The following is an 18,661-nucleotide window of genomic DNA, read 5'->3' as shown; positions in this document are numbered from 1 at the left end:
TTGGAACAGTAAATGTCATGGCCACCCTTGGATCAAAGATAATGTCAAATACTAAAGGGAAAGTAGTAGATGGAGGGGGGAATGGATCTAACTACCAGAGAAAAATTTGTCGATGGGAAAATTTGTCTTTGGTCTCTACCCAGATTTTGAAGTTTCACTCTAGTATTATAATGCATTGCTAAAAAGCATTTGTGTGCATGCACATGTGTGTCACTTCATGAAAATATTCAAGTAAAACCATTACTGCGATGTGCTCTGATATGTCCACTGGAAAATCTCATGACCTAATGATCCTTTCAACTTACAAATGAGGAAGCTAGACCACTTTTTGAGCACTGCATTTCACATACACAAGGATTAAATAGTAAACATTTACATTTTCCATCTCCTCTCTCTACACAAATAGTTAACCAAAGCAGAAAGTGGCATTATTATAGTGGGAACAATTTACCAAGGGTACTGACCTAAGCACAAATTGGTGGGACAGATAAATGGGCAAAAGATGAAAAAAGTTGCTTCTTACACCATTTCTGGGATGGCTGCCCACTTAAAACTTGTTATATTACTCCTTTTGGTCATCACTTCTCATACACAAAATTGCCAGCCTAAATTTAGACTCTGGTCCATTCCTATGAAGGAAAATCTCAGGCCTAAAATGTAATTTGTATAGCACCTAAGATTATTATCATACACTTGCCTTTCTAATATACAATGTCACTTGTGACACCCTATTTTTATCATCCTTGCATGTTGATCAAGGTACCTACAAGAACTTGAATTGGATTTACAAAACATTGCAATAAGTGTCAAATCATACAGAAGACATTATCCTATGTTATTCCTTTTATCTGCCTTTGATCCCATCATTTTGGTGCTGTGTTAAGTGCTTTAAGAAGTACTTTTCATCACCTTTAAATCAATTGTTTAGAGAGAGAGAGAGAGAGAGAGAGTACAAGACAATAATGAAAGATGTCTCTGGGAGAGCCGGTATGTGATGATGACATATAGAAACATGTGAAATGCTCAAGTCAACAAAGACACCTTTCTACATACACAAACACATGATTTTCTTAGATAACGACATTCGCAGTAAATTTAATACTCATAAATACAGCATACTAATAACCAATTGAGTTGTGTGCATCCCAAAGTTCGGGTTATAACGTATCTGATCAAGCTTTTACGAGACACTAACAACTCTCTAATAACACGCTTCATTTGTTGCCTCCGTTTTCCTCTACATTCTATTCTGCTAATCTAGACCAACACTTTCACTTGATTCCCCAGTCGTCTTATGTGACAAATCACTTTCCTTCCATCATCAAAATATTTAGACTCGCATCAAGTCATTGTTTTCCTGGGAAAGAACATAAAAAATCAATAATGTTTATAGCAATGTGAATCTAGGAATTTGCTCAAGTCGATAACAATGGTTGAAGAAGATACAACTACCAAATCAACAGAACATAAGACTATCTTCTCATATATTTTTGTTCGTGTCCAAATACCTTGCCAAAAGAGCTGACCAAATGTGATAACTGGGTAATACTCCAAAAGCCAAAAGGAACTTCCAAAATGACACATGAAGGGAAGCAAGCCCATAGAAGAATAACTGGTCCAGCACCTGACAGCACTATAGACATTAAAATACCCAAAACATATGATAGTAATTCGAGTTGTGTCCAACACCGATATCACTTGTAGGAAGCAAGCCTCTACCTTGTGCTTATTAGAAATGTGTTGCAAACACACCTTAGCAACTATGGAGGCAGACAAAGTCCAAAAGAAGGTGCAAACCTCTAGTTCTTGGCAAGAACTGATTGAATCTATTGTTTGGGCTCATAATAAATTGAAAGTTTATCCCGTTACTCAGCCCAGAGCTCTGGGTATCATAAAGGGACGTGGCATGGGAATAGCTCATTACCTTCTGGGTGGAATCGCCACAACATGGACATTCTTCCTAGCGAGAACCATTACATGGATAGAAGATTGCCAAGGTCTCTTATCTAAACGACAGATGGTTGCATTCATGTAAATGGTTGATTGTTACCTTCCAACAATGGAATGATCTTCTGTTGCAGATAACAATGCCATGTTCCAGATATTCTTTTCTATGTATATGTATGGTCTCGTAACCAGACATTACATTGTTTTCCGGTCTCTATCATTGCACTTAGGAACAATAGTTTGGGCCTCCCACAAAAATGCTGGCCCTCTATAAAAGGTGATTATGTAAACGTGTACATAAAGCACAGAATCCCTCATATGGTTTTTCTTTCATATCAGCCCCACCCAGACGTTTTTTGCACATATCTTTTGGCATGGCAAAAACACATGCCCTAGTACAGACGGATGTTGGACATGGTTGATTTTGATTGGATGTTTTTGTTCCTTTAGGCAGTTTATTTCTTTTTGCTAATGGAAATATGATAGAGCAAATACTATATTTTAGGGGTGTCATAAATGCAACATTCACAAACCCTTTTTCCTCACGTATTCATTCAGATAAGAAAATCCCCCCAAAAAATCAGATTGTTTTTGGAAGAAGATTGAAATAAAAAGCATGATGCAAAGTATTTGATATTTTTTCACGTTTACCAAAACACAGAGCCATCAGTACATTGCATAGTACTTATTGGAAGATGTGGCAGGTCATTTTGAGGATGGGAGAAACACATGACAGCAAACATTGAGGCCCATCAATAAAAATTACATGGTTCCACTATAGAGGCCTTACCTTTATGTACTCTTACAAGTCAGCCTAGTGAAATTACAATCAATAGCAAAATTCACCCTATTAATCTTGTCTATAATTTCTTTCAATCATATTGATGTCCCATCAATACCATTGATGAAATGAAAGCGCGGAAAACAATGAAATGTTATCTTGACATCATTGCATGGGCTGCAATCCATCAATCCACAAATAAATCTATGAGTCATTACAAGATAACATCTAGTCAGTGTCCTTTCTTCATAGTAATTGGAGCTTTCTAGAACAACGCACTAGGTTTAGTTTTGAATCACAAAACCTACCCCACTTTAGGGTTATGAGAGTATTTATAGACAAGTGGAAAAAATGCCCCTGTAGTCCTCAGTGTGTTCACGCACATCACTGTCCTAAGTGTGTGAACACACATCACTACCGAAATATATCAACAAATCCCCCTTGGAATTGATGCGATGAACAAGGATTGTCACTCATGGTTATGGAAGTGCCAAGCTATGTGGATAGAGATCAATCCACAAATGGAAGTAGGCCTAAAGCTTTGCGGAAAGCTTCAAACTTCTCCCTAGGCAAAGCCTTTGTGAAAAGGTCTGCAACGTTCTTCTGCGTGGGCACATAAGCCAAACTGATCTCCCCAGCGGAGAATCTCTCCCTGACATAGTGATTGTGCACCTCAATGGTGCTTAGTGTGAGCATGGAACACAAGGTTCCTCACAACTGCCAATGTGCTTTGACTGTCAGTGAAGATGGTGGTGGCAAAAGACTGTCCAACACCCAAATCAGCTAAAAGGCATCTGAGCCACACACTCAACTATAGCTATGAAAGCTGTCCTATTCTCAGCCTCACAACTGGAAGTGGCCACAGTAGGCTGCTTCTGTGCATGAGCTACCAAGCATGAAGCAAAAACCACTTGTAGACACAAGAGTCATAGCAACCAGCCCAATCATGTCAGAAAAAGCATGCAAGTCTGGAGGTAGTGATCCCTGATTGGGATAAAACAATCCAAAGTGGCTGGGTACGACTCAAGTAGCGAAAGATGTGCTTAAACTGCCCCCCCCAATGCTTAGATCTTGGGCAATGCATAAACCTGCTCATCTGAGAGACAGCAAACTGAATATCAGGTTGGGTTATGCATAAATAAATCAAGCATCCAACTGCCTGCTGATAGAGAACAACATCAAATGCATCTCCAGCATCATGAAGGCTCAAACGTAAACCTGTTTCCATGGGAGTGGCAATAGGTTTACAGTCTTCGAGGCCAAAACGTTGCAATAATATGTCAATGTATTTCAATTGACACAAATCTATTCCACCATCAACTTGCATAAATTGAATGCCCAAATAATGATGCAAACGTCCGAAATCTGACATCTCAAAAGTGGCATGCAAATCAGCCTTAAAATCAGCAATGTGCTTCTCATTGGGACCAATGAGCAACATGTCATCGATATAAACAACCATGATCAGAAATACATCATCAGCATGCTTAACATATAAGGTGCTTTCAATTGGACTATTCTCAAAAGCAAATGCAATCAAATAGGCATGTATCTTTTCATACCAAGAACGTGGTGCTTGCTTCAAGCCATATGATGCCTTTCTCAACCTACACACTTATGTTCATGCCCTTTCTGCACAAAACCACGGGGCTGAAATACATACACTTCCTCATGAAGATCACCATTTAGAAATGTTGTTTTAATATCCAGCTGATGTACATTCCAACCATGATGAGCTGCAATTGCACAGATGCTACGAACAGTAGTCATACGGTAGGTAGGAGCAAAGGTCTCATCCAAATCAATGCCTTTTTCTTGGGCATAACCTTTCACAACAAGCCTAGCCTTATAGCTGTCAACTGTTCCATTAGGTTTACGCTTTAGCTTATATACCCACTTAGTGCCAATGGCTTTCTTGCCAGGAGGCAAGTCACATAAAGAACATGTACCAGTCTTCATAATAGCATCATATTCTTGCATAGCAGCCATCCAATTTTCTGAATTTTGTGCTTCATCAAAAGAAACAAGCTCATTCTCATCACAAAGACTAGAGGCAGCCATAGCATAACAATCTGATGCAAAAGAAGCACTATGAGAACTGAATAAGTAAGGTATGACAAAGGAAAATCTAATTTGCTATCTTGCAAAGTCTGCAACAGCCATTTAGGCTCAACCTTTGCCTCCTCTATATCAGCCCTCTCAACAGTAAGTGCATCATGTAAGTTTGCATCAGAAACAAAATGATCTACATCATTATGAATAGCTCCCAAAGGCTGAGAAGGTGCCTCAAGTAGGCCAACACTTAATTGTCCACTTGTAAAAAGAGGCAACAAAGTGTCATACACATCTCTAGAGCTAATTGACGTCTCCTTAGTTCATGAAAGCAATGGTTGAATTGCATCCTCCACAAAAACATCACGGTTACCAGAATGCATTTTGTCTGTGGATGATACAAACGATAGCCTTTACTTTCAGAACTATATCCAACAAAAACATTTCACTGATTTATCATCCAATTTTTTGTGTTGTTGTTTAGGCACTAATGCATATGCCAAACAACCAAAACCATGCAAATGAGCAACAGATGGCTTGTAGCCATGCCAAGCCTCATATGGAGTGATAGAGTGCGGTGCTTTAGTGGGACACCTGTTAAGTAAGAACATTTAAAACGGTCTGCACAAGTGAACTATCTGGTATCATTTCATCAGCAAAAATTAATTGTTCCTTTAAATATTTGATTTTTGTAAGAAAACTATCCATAGAATCACCTTTGTTCATGTGCTCACTCTCCAATTGTTTTCGGAGATAAGCAATACGAGAATCATTTCTTGCCTGGTACAAAGTAGTAAGACTATCCCAAGCATCCTTTGCTGTTTTGCAAGAGCAAATATGGGGAATAATGGCACGTTTCACAGACAGCTATCAAAACATGTGCCTGAGCATCTCTACCATCCCAGCGAAGTTGCTCTGCATTTGGTACAATAGAAACTGCATCATGAACATGAGTAGGATGATCAACATCTTCAACAAAATCAGTACCATCAACGTTTCTGTTCACAACAACAGGATGTTTTTCAACCCACTGAACCACATTCTACAACCCTTTTGCTACTAATACATGGCACATCATATAAGCCCAAAGTGGGTAATTTGTTCCATCCAATTTATCGTCGACAGCAAGCATCCAAAATACATCATTGGTCTCAGCTATGGCCATTGACTGAACACGTTTTGATGCAAAAAAGAAACCGTTGAATGAATAAAAAGGAATAACGTACCTCTTTGACTTAGAAGATGAACCAATGAAGAGAACAAGAAGCAAATCTAATTTCTGTGCAGCAACCGCATAGAAGAGGGTTGTGGGAAGGTCGACGAAGACTCATAGATTGAATCGACTTAAAGCAGAAAAACGCAGCTAAAACTTGCACATAGAGGAAGAAAACACACAGAAATGTTTTTTGCAGCAGCCAAAAAACGCCACCACAAATGGCGCACACAGAATGCGGATGGGGGCCGTCACCTTGCTGTTCACTCATTGCGTTGCTGCTCAAATATCGCTTAGTTTCTCTGATACCACTGTTGGATTCTTGTTTTGAATCACAAAAACTACCCCACGTTAGGGTTATGAGAGTAGTTATAGATAGAGAGAAAAAACCTCCTGAAAAGGGAAAAAATGCCCTTGTAGTCCTAAGTGTGTTCACACACATCATTGCCCTAAGTGTGTTCACACACACCACTATCCTAAGTGTGTTCACACACATCACTACCGAAATATATCAATAGGTTTTCGAAGTCCCCTAGACAATTGGTGAGTGAGGGGATTGTTGATGTTGGTATCCCAAATGGCATCATCATTTGAGAATAGATAGACTACCATGCCTCTACTCCTTGGGTGCATAATTTATCAAAGTCACTCACCCAAAGATTAGTAAGGCCATCAACCAGAACCTCAATAAGGTAGAGACTAGGACATGGATGGAACCTCATCAGGAGTTAGATATAAAGATGGACTTCTGTCAAGACAATTTTCTTCATATCACTCAGGATGGATTCATTCTATGCCCTGATGTTCTGTCTCATGCATTAAGATGACCATTGGACAGCTCTGCACCTCATCACATCCGATGAACATAGAGATGGGTAGGTTTAGGGGTTTAATTCCCGACTCGAGGATGGGTCAACAACAACATACAAAGCCAGAGTATGAGAAGCATAACATGTACTGTTGGACTCAGAAGGCAATGCCAAGAAACCTCAGAGAAAGCACAACCAGCCCTTTGTAGGGGGATATTGAATGACCAGGCAATTTACTTTGCTCCAGATGCTTGAGTGTATACACTTCATATATATATATATATATATATTGGCACTATAGAGAGTATACAAAAACATTACAAAAGTCAAGAATATGCCAAATCATGCTTAAAATATTGGATGTAAACTACAAAAGAATCAAAAGAGAAAAATTCTTAAATCTGGTTGGGTGGTTGACATCAAAAAATGGTTCAAAAGATGGGGTTTGGAATATCTCTAATTGGTTTCAGGCGATGCTATGAGGTATGTAGATATTAAAGAAAAGTTAATGGAATCACCAAGGAAGAAGTGGGAAGATGATAAAAGGACAAAATTATAATATTAAATTGCAAACATCAACCCTGAATGTTGGATTAAATATAACGCAACATGGCCTATTGATCGTACTTGACCTTATCTCATTACTAATATGAGTATTAACTCTTATAGAGTCCTCACACTCCTTCGCACTTGATTGAAGTTGCACTATGGAATAAAAATCTGTCAAATATGAAGGCATGTGAGGAAGGGCTAGTAGGGAAGGAATATCACTTGCTTTGTACATGCCCAAAAATTATCTAGTCTCCCTCTCTCCCTCTCTCCCTCTCTCTATGTGCAGAGTTACTAACCTCCTCACTCATCTTGTGGAAGACAGCCTCTAGGGCATAAGGTTTTACTCTCTGAACTTGATGGTAACCTTTCAAGATTCCAACCCAAAATGGTACATATAGCTCGACCGAAACCTCGATGCTCTTGCCTTCTCTTGGTCTTCTGGATTTTGCTTGCATGCAGTACAACACTGGTTAGGCCAGTGAACATTTTTACAGCTTTACCTTTAATAGTGGAGCAGACCAAACACTCAAATTTTCCCACATTGCATTGCTCCTCATACAACTTTGTGAGCTCGTGATTCTCTTCAAAGAGCTTCAAGAAGAAATCATAAGACCGCTCTTCCTTTCCCTTAACTGATTGAGACGAAGATAAACATGCCTCCTCATTTTCAAAATCAGAATAGAATCCATCCTCTGTTTCATCATCATCATCATCACAATCATCATCACTTGAATTGCTCATAAATTCAGAAAGCTTTTCTCGTGCAATTGTTTGAAGGCATTTCTTCACTTCTGAAGCTTTGGCAGCATCTTTTTCTTTTTCTTTCAAAGGCTTTTCTTCACCAGCCAAAACAGAGTCCCCTGAGGAAGTGCCAGGAGCTCCCAAAGACATTTTTTCCACTTCATTTTTCATCTCAAAGTGGGTCTTGCAAGCTTCTATCCATTCACAATCCTTCTGAAAAGCATCATTCTTTTGAGATCTCTTGTTTTCTTTTTCAATGGCATTTTCATTGTGAGCAAAATAATCATGCCAATCATTGGTACGATGCTTTACATGGACCTCTCCATTCCATACATCATCATTACTATAGTCTTTACAAAGAATACCTTTTGAGCCATCATCTGCATGTTGTTCCTGGGTGAGACCTGCTCTGAACAAAGAATGCAAGTCTCGAGTCTCCTCTATCAATGCCTCAAGATTAGCAGGTTTTTTCTTCCTCTTCTCAAGCTTTGCACCATTAAAAGCTTTTCTTTTCAGATGATTCTCGTGATTCATAGATTGGTGAATTGCATGAAAACCCGGCGAGAAATGTGATAATGAAGATGTCGAACGAGAGTTCGCATCAGCTCCTCCATGCATTGGCATGAACCCTAGAGGCGCTTGTTGGACAACCTTAGGTGTTGGATGGGCATTTGGAATATGTACCTGAGATGTCAGATGAGTCATGGGTGAAAGAACCCCAGCCATTGAATGAGATATTGGAGGAAGAAACCGAGATGTGAGATGAGTCACCGGAGAATGAATCTGAGGGGTGGGAGGAGACATTGGAGGGTGAATCTGAGCCGTCAATGGAGTAAAAGACAACATTGAACCGGAGTTTAATATTCTTGCATCATAATCCATGTAAACAGAGGTTCTTTCTCCCACATAATTGTCTACCTGTATCGATCCATGGTGCATAAAACTACTGCTATAAGGAAGATAGGTTCGAGCTTGCGTGGCAAAAGATCCATGAAGAGGCTCTGCAGAGTGATTTCTTGAAGGCCCAAATGAACCAAAATGATTGTGACTAGTATCTGCAAAGGAGCTTACATAAGACGACCCAAAATCAGCAGCATTATGAAGAATGCGAGAATGATTGTAGTTGTTACCATATGCAGAGAGAGGAGGTAACGAAGAGTCTACACGGCCATAGCCAGCATAGCCACAAAAGCTATGGTTACTGCTAGAATCAAAAGAAGCAGAGGGAAGCCGGTGATAGCCGGGATAGCTACTACCATAGCTAGGGTTATGGTGATTGCTGTAGGCAGAAGGAAGGAGGCGGCCATAGAGATGAAGATCCTCCTCCATGTCCAAGGTTGGGTTGATGATGATGAAGAAGAAGAAGAAGAAACAGGGGAGAACAAAAAACAGAGCTTTTCTTTGGGTTGGCTTTGTATGTATGCATAATAATAAGCAAACAAAACTTACAAAGGGCCCAAGAGACTTGAATATGTATGTGTCAAATTTTGTGTTCTTTGTTTGGGCACCATTGGGCACCTGGGTTTCACTCATCGGGTTCGCAATATGTACATATACATATGATGAGTTCTTGTGGGCTATTGCTACGCTACCCCAGGCTCAATTGCGCTCCTCATACTGTGTGTCTATATACCCTAAGGAACCAGGGTATTGCAGGATTGTTCGCACCACATTAGGACACCTCGTACCTCTCGGTTTCGGCTATGTGGAACCAAACCCATCATACATCCCGAAAAGCCTCCTATCCTAATGTCCCCAGCTGTACAGAGAAGTCGTCAATTCCCACCACCATACATACCCGATTACGAATGCCGAATCACAACTTATAGGCAATGAATCTTTAGATTCCGAAACGTGTAGTTTTTCAACGATGTTGCTACATAACCACACTAACCCCCTCCTCAAGCAGAAGGACAAGAGAGACCGAACATAAATTACCATCGGTGTCCCATACCAATGAATATTACTGCATGTTATGGCAATAGAGTCTCTCGACAACATCTCTAGATGCCATAATGAAGGGGGTGGTTAATCCCATCTATATAACCCAACATCTAAGGCTCCTAGACCGGTATGTGTTCCCATGTGTCATAGTTCCTTATGGGTTTGTCGTTAAGTCCCAGTAGATAGTTGGTTACCCAACTATCCTTCCCTCATTAAAAGTAGCTTTTAGAACTAGTGCTTAAGGTTAGGCCTACAACAACACCAATCTAACTAGCTTTCCCTAAGAATATTATTATGTTGAACATTGAGAGCCAAGGTCTAGCAACCCTTGTCCAAACACACATAGTTATGTAGGTAGGGCTTCACTTGCAATAGAAACTCATAATTTGAACACTACCAAGCAACCAATGTTGACAACGCCACAAACCCAAAGTGCCTACCTTAGCACGTTGATCCTTTCTCACAAAAGAGGTTCATAATGTTGAAATATTATATGACAACAAACATCTCACGTACACCAACAATAGAAGTACCTCCAAATACGTAGCATTTGTAGAGCTTGCTTGAAGAAACTCAAACACTGAACATTGTGAGTACTTGCCTCTTACTCCTCCCCTCCATCGACATTGGTTGCATGACGAAGAACACTCATGTCAACTCCTCATCATATAATGAAATGGGATCTTATAATGTGTGTGTGTGTATGTTCTTCTCTTTATTTGTAATGATAATATAGATTTAATGCTATATTTTCAAACGTGAATACATTTCCATGAATACTTGCAAATTAGATAAGAAACTTGGAATGTACATTGATTTTTAGTTGTGTCACTAAAGATGTGTGACAATTGACAAGTTATTTTTAGTTCAAATCATCTTTGTATTGATATGCTTTAAATGTGTTGAACAAGAGCCATGTTTCCTGTTTGTGTCTTTCAACACATGACAATATAGCCATTTTCTTATAATTTCAAATGTGTAGTTAAATGGATTATATTTCATGGATCAAGCAAGTGCGAATATTGGCAAACTATACTATGGGATAGTTCTAGAGTAATTGCAATTTTGCTCACACATGAAGAATGTAATTAAGGTTCATTTAAGATCGTTAGACACAGACTTTCCAAAATGATGTTACGTGGTTCAAATTTCAATCATATGGCCATAAACCAAAACTACCTTTGATTGTGATATATTTTCTTATACATCACAATATGAGCATAGAAGTCAAAGAAATCAACTACATACCTTATCATGGATCATAACATCAAGGGGAGCTAAATACATCACATCTAGGTGGGGTGGAATTTAATTTACTAATATGATGATTGCATGATGGATGACATGAAATCCTGTAACCTAGATAATACAAGCAATGAACAATGAACATATAGAAATCGCAAAGGTCTATTCCTTAACCCAAAAGTGTTCAAAGATCTTAACATTAGCTAATTACAAACATCTCAACCGTTTGTAAAAAGATAATCTTCCATATGGACACATTAAAATATAACTATACATCCCTCCCTATAAAAAAGACCTTGACACTTAGTGATAGAGAATCACTTACTATTATCAGAACGTCCAGCTTGATCAACACTAGGCTACTTTCAAGCTATTTAAATCAAATGAACGTATGCAAAACATTACTGATAAGTAGCAAATTGGTTTCAAAAGAGCTGATGTGTAAAAGATTGCAAACTGTAAAACCTATGAAATAAATCCAAAAGCGTAAAAAAGAAGTAAAAGTAAATCCAAGTGGTCAAATGGAGTTGCTTGTCATTATGTATAATCAGAGAACAATAGGCTAGAAACTTGAGTTATTTGGAGAGATATAAGCTTACAAGATATAAGCCTATAAATTTCCTCGCTATTTTGAAGAGTACAATCATGAATGGAAATCACTCAATCTCAGATAACGAGTGCTTAACTAAAAAGATCTTAGAAAGTCACACTATTAAAGTTCTGCCGGGGACCTTAAGTACACAAAAAAGGTAACTGTAGCTAGAAGAGCATTACAAAACTGATCACACTTGTGGCTTGTTGATAGGTTGAGTACTGCATCGGCTTCTTCTTTTCTTATGAATTTCACAGCCACTTTGCAAGTTAGATACCCACTGAAGCACACGTTTCTTGCTGCTCACCTCCTGATTCCAATACTGGCATAGACATCATCATTCTCAGAATTCCGTAAAGAATGCCACATTGTTTGTACGGTCATATAGAAAAGCAACATAAACAGCTTTTGATCCCCTGCTTCCTATTCATGTAGCAAGAGCAGAGAATGTTCGTGGAGACCCTCGATCATCCACTCATACATTGTAAATTATACAAAAAACTATATCATGTTTTTCAGCTTTCGCTCAACATACAGATAGACCAATCTAGCATCCTGATATTTGTCATTCCAAGTTTCCCCAAGGTTCTGGAGTTTTTTACTGTAAGACTGCCTCAACACTGTAACGATCTCTCCACTTTGAACTAATAATGCCAAATCTGACTTCTTATTAAGAACTAGTATCTTCACTTCTTCATATTTTGAACGAGGACCTTGAATGCAGAGTTGAGACAATTCACCTGACTTCACACCTTCTATCAAATTAATCATATGTTCTTTCATCTTCATGTCAGTTAACTTTCTTCCAAATAATGCAGAAATTTGGATGCCTGCCTTTATTGACAAGCCAGCAATAACAGGGCCAATGATCCATAGTGGTATTAAATCCATTGATACAGATGTTCCATAAATAATACTGACAATAAGGAACCATGGAACACTGAAAGTGTCAAGAAAACACAGTAAGTTGCAATCAAATCTGCTCTTAAACATGAAATACATAACTAATTTTTATAACATCATTACATTAGTGAAAATAGAAGACTTACAAAATTGTAATGGGTAACTTAATCCAAGGTTGAGCTCCAGCCCACCAACATAATATAGATGATGCCAATTTGCTTCTTTTCAGTTGTTCAAGGCGCGTCCCTTTGTCTAAGGATTGCAGCTCAATTTTCAAAGTCTCTAGTACATGCTTGATGCTTTCAGAAACACCTTTTTTCCTTGTGTTAGTATACCAAACTTGAACACTACATAGCGGTGATTGTTGGGAACCTTGATCTGATTGAAAAACGCCAGCATACTCTACTGATGGAGTTGGTCCTTGTGATGTGCCACCTTCAGAATCATTGTCCATTGTGACTGCTTGAAGTGGCAAAGCATGGATGAGATAATGTGGATATTTGCAAGATGTTCTCAGATAATTTGGTAGTCCATTGCAGCTGTGGCCAGACCAGTAAATCAGTAAAATGCATTCTGATACATAAAGATGCTTACATAGGTATGTGTGCTTCATATAGAACGAAGACAAAGCCCTACCGCATCGAATTTAACAAGTGATGTAAACAAAGGGCTGAACCATATAATTTGCTTATATTTATCTAGTACAGTGATAAAATTCTAAGCATTCATATAACTGCAGAATATGTACATACATGGCAAAATTTTCTAAATTGGTAAACTATAAAATGCTGTAATTCAAATTGTTAAACTAGAAAAAACTTAATATGGAATGCTGGAGACAGAAGAACACTCCTTACAGGAGTTTAAATCTTATCTGCTCCATGTACAGTATGGTGTAGAAGAAGAGATCATTTTCCAAATATATGCTTGGCTTAAATTAGGATTCCTTTATAGGAACATTCAACACTACTAACCATAGACGTTGGAAGCTTCTGTATCGAAGTTGCTTGGCTGGTTTGGCACTAAAGCATGCACTTCTTAAACTGAAAGGTACCTTCTCAGCTTGTCGAAAAGCTGATGGATGAGAAGACATTGCAGCACAAATAACCTAGGATAATACCAAAATGTGTTCAGTCTGCAAGAAAACTAATCCAGCAGCACCAAGATAAGAAAAATGCAAAAAAATCAAAGATCTAACAGCAAATTACCCCACACCTGAAATGATGTTAGAATTTTACTTGTCACTTAGATTATTTAATTCCCTAGATGCCTAGATATGAACAGTGTGAATAAGACAACATAATGAGCAAGAAAATAGCAAGCAATTGAAAATATACCATCATACAAGCAAAAATACCAAGACGGATTTCAAAATTAGGGATGAACATTTCCCATGCAAGTGCTTTGTACATAACATTAAAAAAAACATGCCCAAAGCCCATTTTTCCTATGATCGTGACACATTTTTCATTGTCCACTTGTGTTGCTGCTTTGTAGGGTCTTATTATTCTTTTCTATAGGTCGTACATGACTGTAAAGACACATCAATTGAAAGCATAGATCCCTTCAGTATGGCCCCTCAGTTCTCATTTCTATCACTCATGTCTGAAGCTTACAAGTATTGTAGCTCTTACTCCATTTTCCCAATCACACAAGCTCATCCACAAAGAACAATCACAACTTTCTTTAGCCCCATCACTCCTAGTAATGCTAAAGTCAATTAAGGGATACACAAATGGGCTCCCGACTAGGACATAACAAAGCGGTTACAATAGATCAGGCAATCGCAATTTGTCATGCACGTAGGCCCCAGCCCCATGGACCACAACCTCAGCATCCTTGTCATTGATAGATAAAGGCCATTATCTCCCATCATCGCAGGTGCTTCCCTCACTTCTTCAAAGACCTTTCCATTCTGGATCGACCTATGTTAGAGATCTTTCAAAGACAAAAGTTATAAAATTTCTAACTTGAGAATCTCACATGTGCCGAAAACCAGACCCCCTCGTCTCTTTTTATCTTATTTAATTTTATATTTACTGAGCAATATTTCTTTTATTTTGATTTGTTGTTCTCAAAGAAGAGACAACACTTAAGATGTAATCTCCTGTTTGGCCATTTTGGCCTCTAAAAAGACGTTAATATATCTTTCTTTCTTTCTTTCTGATATATCTTCTTCACTTAGTTCAAATGCATTTCTTTCACAAGTGTTTCATACTTTCCTTATTTCATTAATACCTTTTCCGTGGTTGCATATGTTAGATTTTATGATTTAGGACTTACGAAATTACAAAGATTCTCCATCCACTTCAGGACTATAATACATTAGAGCAGAACAATTCCTTTTACTATATTCTAGGTTTTTTGGAGCTTGTTTCACCTTCGAAGAAACAAACTGAATGGCTGCAACAAACTTTTCATTTAGTTTCACTACCTTCCCCATTCCTGACAAGCTGAATGGATCCGACTAATAGATCTGAATGACAATGAAGACTAGCTGCATTCTCAACAATGTACCATGTACACTGTTGACTAGCCAAAGAAAGATTCTTGATTTGGAAAAAACTTGCTCCAAAATGTTTCTTGATATAGCAAAATATTTAACTTATACCTTCTTCACTATGCTCGTTACCCCAGTAACCTACTAAAATTCTACTTTGCTAACGTCATTTACACGCAAAATATTGATACAGGCTCCTCCAAATATGCTGTGGACATTGGTCTGCAGAGAAATGCATGAATTAGAGCACGAGGATTAAATACACATGAAGTGGTAGCATTAAGAAACAGAAACTAGTATTTTTTCCCAAAGTGGCAAATACTGGATAGTAAAGTTGGATTAGTTAGGAATCCCTCTTCTACAAGATTTTTGGCAGCTTGCTGCAAGCAATCAGCTGTCTACAACATAAATTGACAACAGATTGAAGAAGAGACAAGGCATTAGAAGCGCTTTGATGGATTGTTAATTGATATTCTTAGATGAAGAAATACTGGAATGTATCTAACCAACATAATGGGAATCTGCTTAGCGCCAACAAGGGCGATATACTGATAACATGAGTGGGAAAGAGCAGAAAGAAAATCTTGAACAGATTGGACATGTCCAGTAGCTTTACTATCTACAATCCAACCACTAGTTCGCTATGGAAAGTAGTGCACGATTGCCCATGGTCAATTTTTCACCAGCTGTGATAATGTTGTTTTACATTGATTGAGTTGTTCTGACTACTGAATGTTCCAGAGTTCTCATTCAAGCTTGAAGACCAGGGCATTAGATTTGTCTTTGTACAGGTATATTAAGTCTCTTCCATAGGCCATGAACACATTATTGTTTGATCACCATTTAGGGATGGGTGTCCAAATGGTGAGAGAAACAAAACCATATACGTTTATGTGAGCCAAGTTGGAATTTCAGCATAATAGTTGACTCCACTGCATTTTGTTGATTCCATCCTAAACTCCATTGATTAATAGCATGGCATTTACTTTTACATGCAAAATAAGACAGTCGTTTTCAGGTAGTTTGGTAGATAAAGTCATGAGTGGAGACACAAAAGCATAACATCTAAGAATCTAAGGGCTGATGGGAAAACAATAGAGATAACTATTATCAATTTTAAACTATAATGGAAGGATTAGATTAGAAGCTTGGGAAAAATAGAGTTCATAAAATCTAAGCTGAGATGTAGTACTGATTCATGGGAAAAGGACGCACCTCTGTTTATAAAGTCACATCTAACACATTTACACAACTCTCTGAAGCTGTTTCCCAGATTTGGTTAGAAAGGTATGTGAGTATTTATATGAAATGAGGATGCAGGATTAATAGAAAAGGATATGAGCAGAGCTATAGCTTTTGACCTTTCTTGCTAACATGGAAGATCACATATACACTATCTGAGTTGAAATCAAACATGAATTACGATGGTCTTCAAATTATGTGAATGATTTTCTTGGACTCAAATAAATGCACCTTGCAACATGCAAAGGGTCAAAGCAGGTCACTAATAGACCATCTGAATTGAAATCAAACAATTGATATGATCTCCAAATAGTGTACATGAACTGTTTGGACTAAAAAATATGCATCTTGCAAGATGCGAAGGGTCCGTCAGAGAATGAGTGGATATGAAAAAACATGTTATTGTTAGCTTTGTCAAAACAAACATCTGTCCAAGATCGAAATGGTTTCCTTTGCATTGCTATCCTCAACATTTTATTACACAATACTTCAGTTTTGCTCAAAGTAGATAATATCTTGAGTTATTCAGCTCTTTTTAACTTTATGAAGCAGTTAGAGAAGTGCAATTGTTCAAATCAGAAAAATGCTTGAACCAATGTACATCTCTAATTCAAACTGCTAACAGAATTAAGGAGTCCCCTATATTGTTATTCTTGATATTTTATACAATGGGCTTCAGATTTGCTCAAATTAGATAACATCCTGATGCATTTGATTCATTTCAGCTGTTAATGATTCCCTTGCATTACTATTCTTGATACTTTTTGCACTGAGATTCGTTCAAGTTAAATAATATTTTGAGCAATGTACATCCATTTAAAGAATTAAAAGAGTATCCTGCATTATTGTCCTCACAATTTTATACAATGTGCTTCCAGGTGCATTTGGTTCATTTGGGCAGTTAAACATCCTCTTGCATTGTTATTCTTGATACTCAGCTTTGCTCAAATTAGACAAAATCTTGCGCAAATGCATAGCTTTGACTCTATGTCTCAAAAGTTGGCATTGATACCAAATTCCCTAGCATCCTGATAAATTTCTTTTACTATTTGCAAATATACCAAAACTAGATATTCGTTTGTTATTCCACTTAATGATCGAGATGAATTTACAAATCAAGGCATCAAACCCAAATGAAGATTAAGCTTTCCTGCCTCAGGAAAACCCAGTAAAGAATAGAAAATGTAGAGAAATAACAAGAAGAAGAAAACATTGCAGAGCAGACAATAACAGAAAACCTAGTAAAGCATTACACATGGAATAGACATCAGATCAGGAAGACATAATGAATAAGGAAAAATCAAATGCTAGGCAAAGCGTAAAACAACAAAAAACCTAATAAAGGACACACGTGACCAGAAAACCTAGTAAACAATGAAACGTGGAAAAATCCCACGCAATGACGGAGGCACATAAAAGCCTGGTAGGTCATAGAAAGTATAGAGAAACGCCATCATGAGAACACATAAAAGCAAGGTCTTGTTAGCAAGCCATGAAACGAGAGAGAGAGAAAAAAACACCGAACAAAGCAGAAACCGTCAGAAAAGAACCACAGTAAGCCCATAAAAAAGGGGTGAAGAACCCCGCCCATCATATGCGGAGAGCAGAGGAGAGCAATTGTCTTTGTATATATATGTATACACATACCTGGTCCATTTGCGAGGGGGAGAGGAGGAACAAAGAAGGGAAGCAAGAGAAGGGAAGAGGTGCCTCTGAGAGATGTCTGCTTCTTCTCTGCAGGATTGTGGTCTGTTGCTTCAGGGGGGGAGGGGCATCGCCATCGCTGCGGCACAGGACTTGGCAGACAGAAGAGCAGCCATATATGCTTATCTAAATCTTCATGTGTTTATATGTATGTATATCATGTATGCATGTACATATATCATGTATGTATGTATGTATATCATGTATGCATGTACATATATCATGTATGTATGTATGTATGTATGTATGTATGTATGTATTTATGTGTGTAGCTCGTTGCTATCCTGCACCAAATCATAAAGAGGGCTGGTGAGGGAATCGCGGCCACAGACGGTGCAGGTCGCCTAGAGGAAGGTGCGTGCGATCTGCACCGTCAGATTTCGATAAGGAAGAGCGCGCGAAAAAAAAAGTTGTCAGAGGTCGCCCAACTCTGAGT

The 18,661-nt window shown here is 38.2% G+C and overlaps 2 protein-coding genes across 2 annotated transcripts; both read right to left on the bottom strand.

The window, feature by feature from the left end:
* Window positions 1-1,065: 1,065 nt before the first annotated feature.
* Window positions 1,066-9,481, bottom strand: LOC147863310 (uncharacterized). The gene is made up of 2 exons (XM_087321403.1): window positions 7,651-9,481; window positions 1,066-1,357 (listed from the first exon to the last, which is right to left on the bottom strand). The coding sequence occupies exon 1, from the start codon at window positions 9,422-9,424 to the stop codon at window positions 7,655-7,657; it is 1,770 nt and encodes a 589-aa protein (XP_087177529.1). The 5' UTR covers window positions 9,425-9,481; the 3' UTR covers window positions 1,066-1,357; window positions 7,651-7,654.
* A 2,317-nt stretch (window positions 9,482-11,798) lies between these two features.
* On the bottom strand, window positions 11,799-18,316 carry LOC147863309 (uncharacterized). The gene is made up of 4 exons (XM_087321680.1): window positions 18,169-18,316; window positions 13,754-13,887; window positions 12,926-13,318; window positions 11,799-12,816 (listed from the first exon to the last, which is right to left on the bottom strand). Exons 1-4 carry the CDS (start codon window positions 18,175-18,177, stop codon window positions 12,378-12,380), a joined length of 975 nt encoding a protein of 324 aa, XP_087177806.1. The 5' UTR covers window positions 18,178-18,316; the 3' UTR covers window positions 11,799-12,377.
* Between the last annotated feature and the right edge of the window lie 345 nt (window positions 18,317-18,661).

The sequence above is a fragment of the Azolla caroliniana genome, unplaced genomic scaffold, assembly GCF_043228905.1.
Source record: "Azolla caroliniana isolate FFs.n. ecotype wild unplaced genomic scaffold, voAzoCaro1.0.p SCAF_6, whole genome shotgun sequence".
Classification (NCBI taxonomy): domain Eukaryota; kingdom Viridiplantae; phylum Streptophyta; class Polypodiopsida; order Salviniales; family Salviniaceae; genus Azolla; species Azolla caroliniana.
The sequence above is the reverse complement of the archived record's forward strand: the minus strand, read 5'-3'. Positions and strand labels throughout refer to the sequence as shown.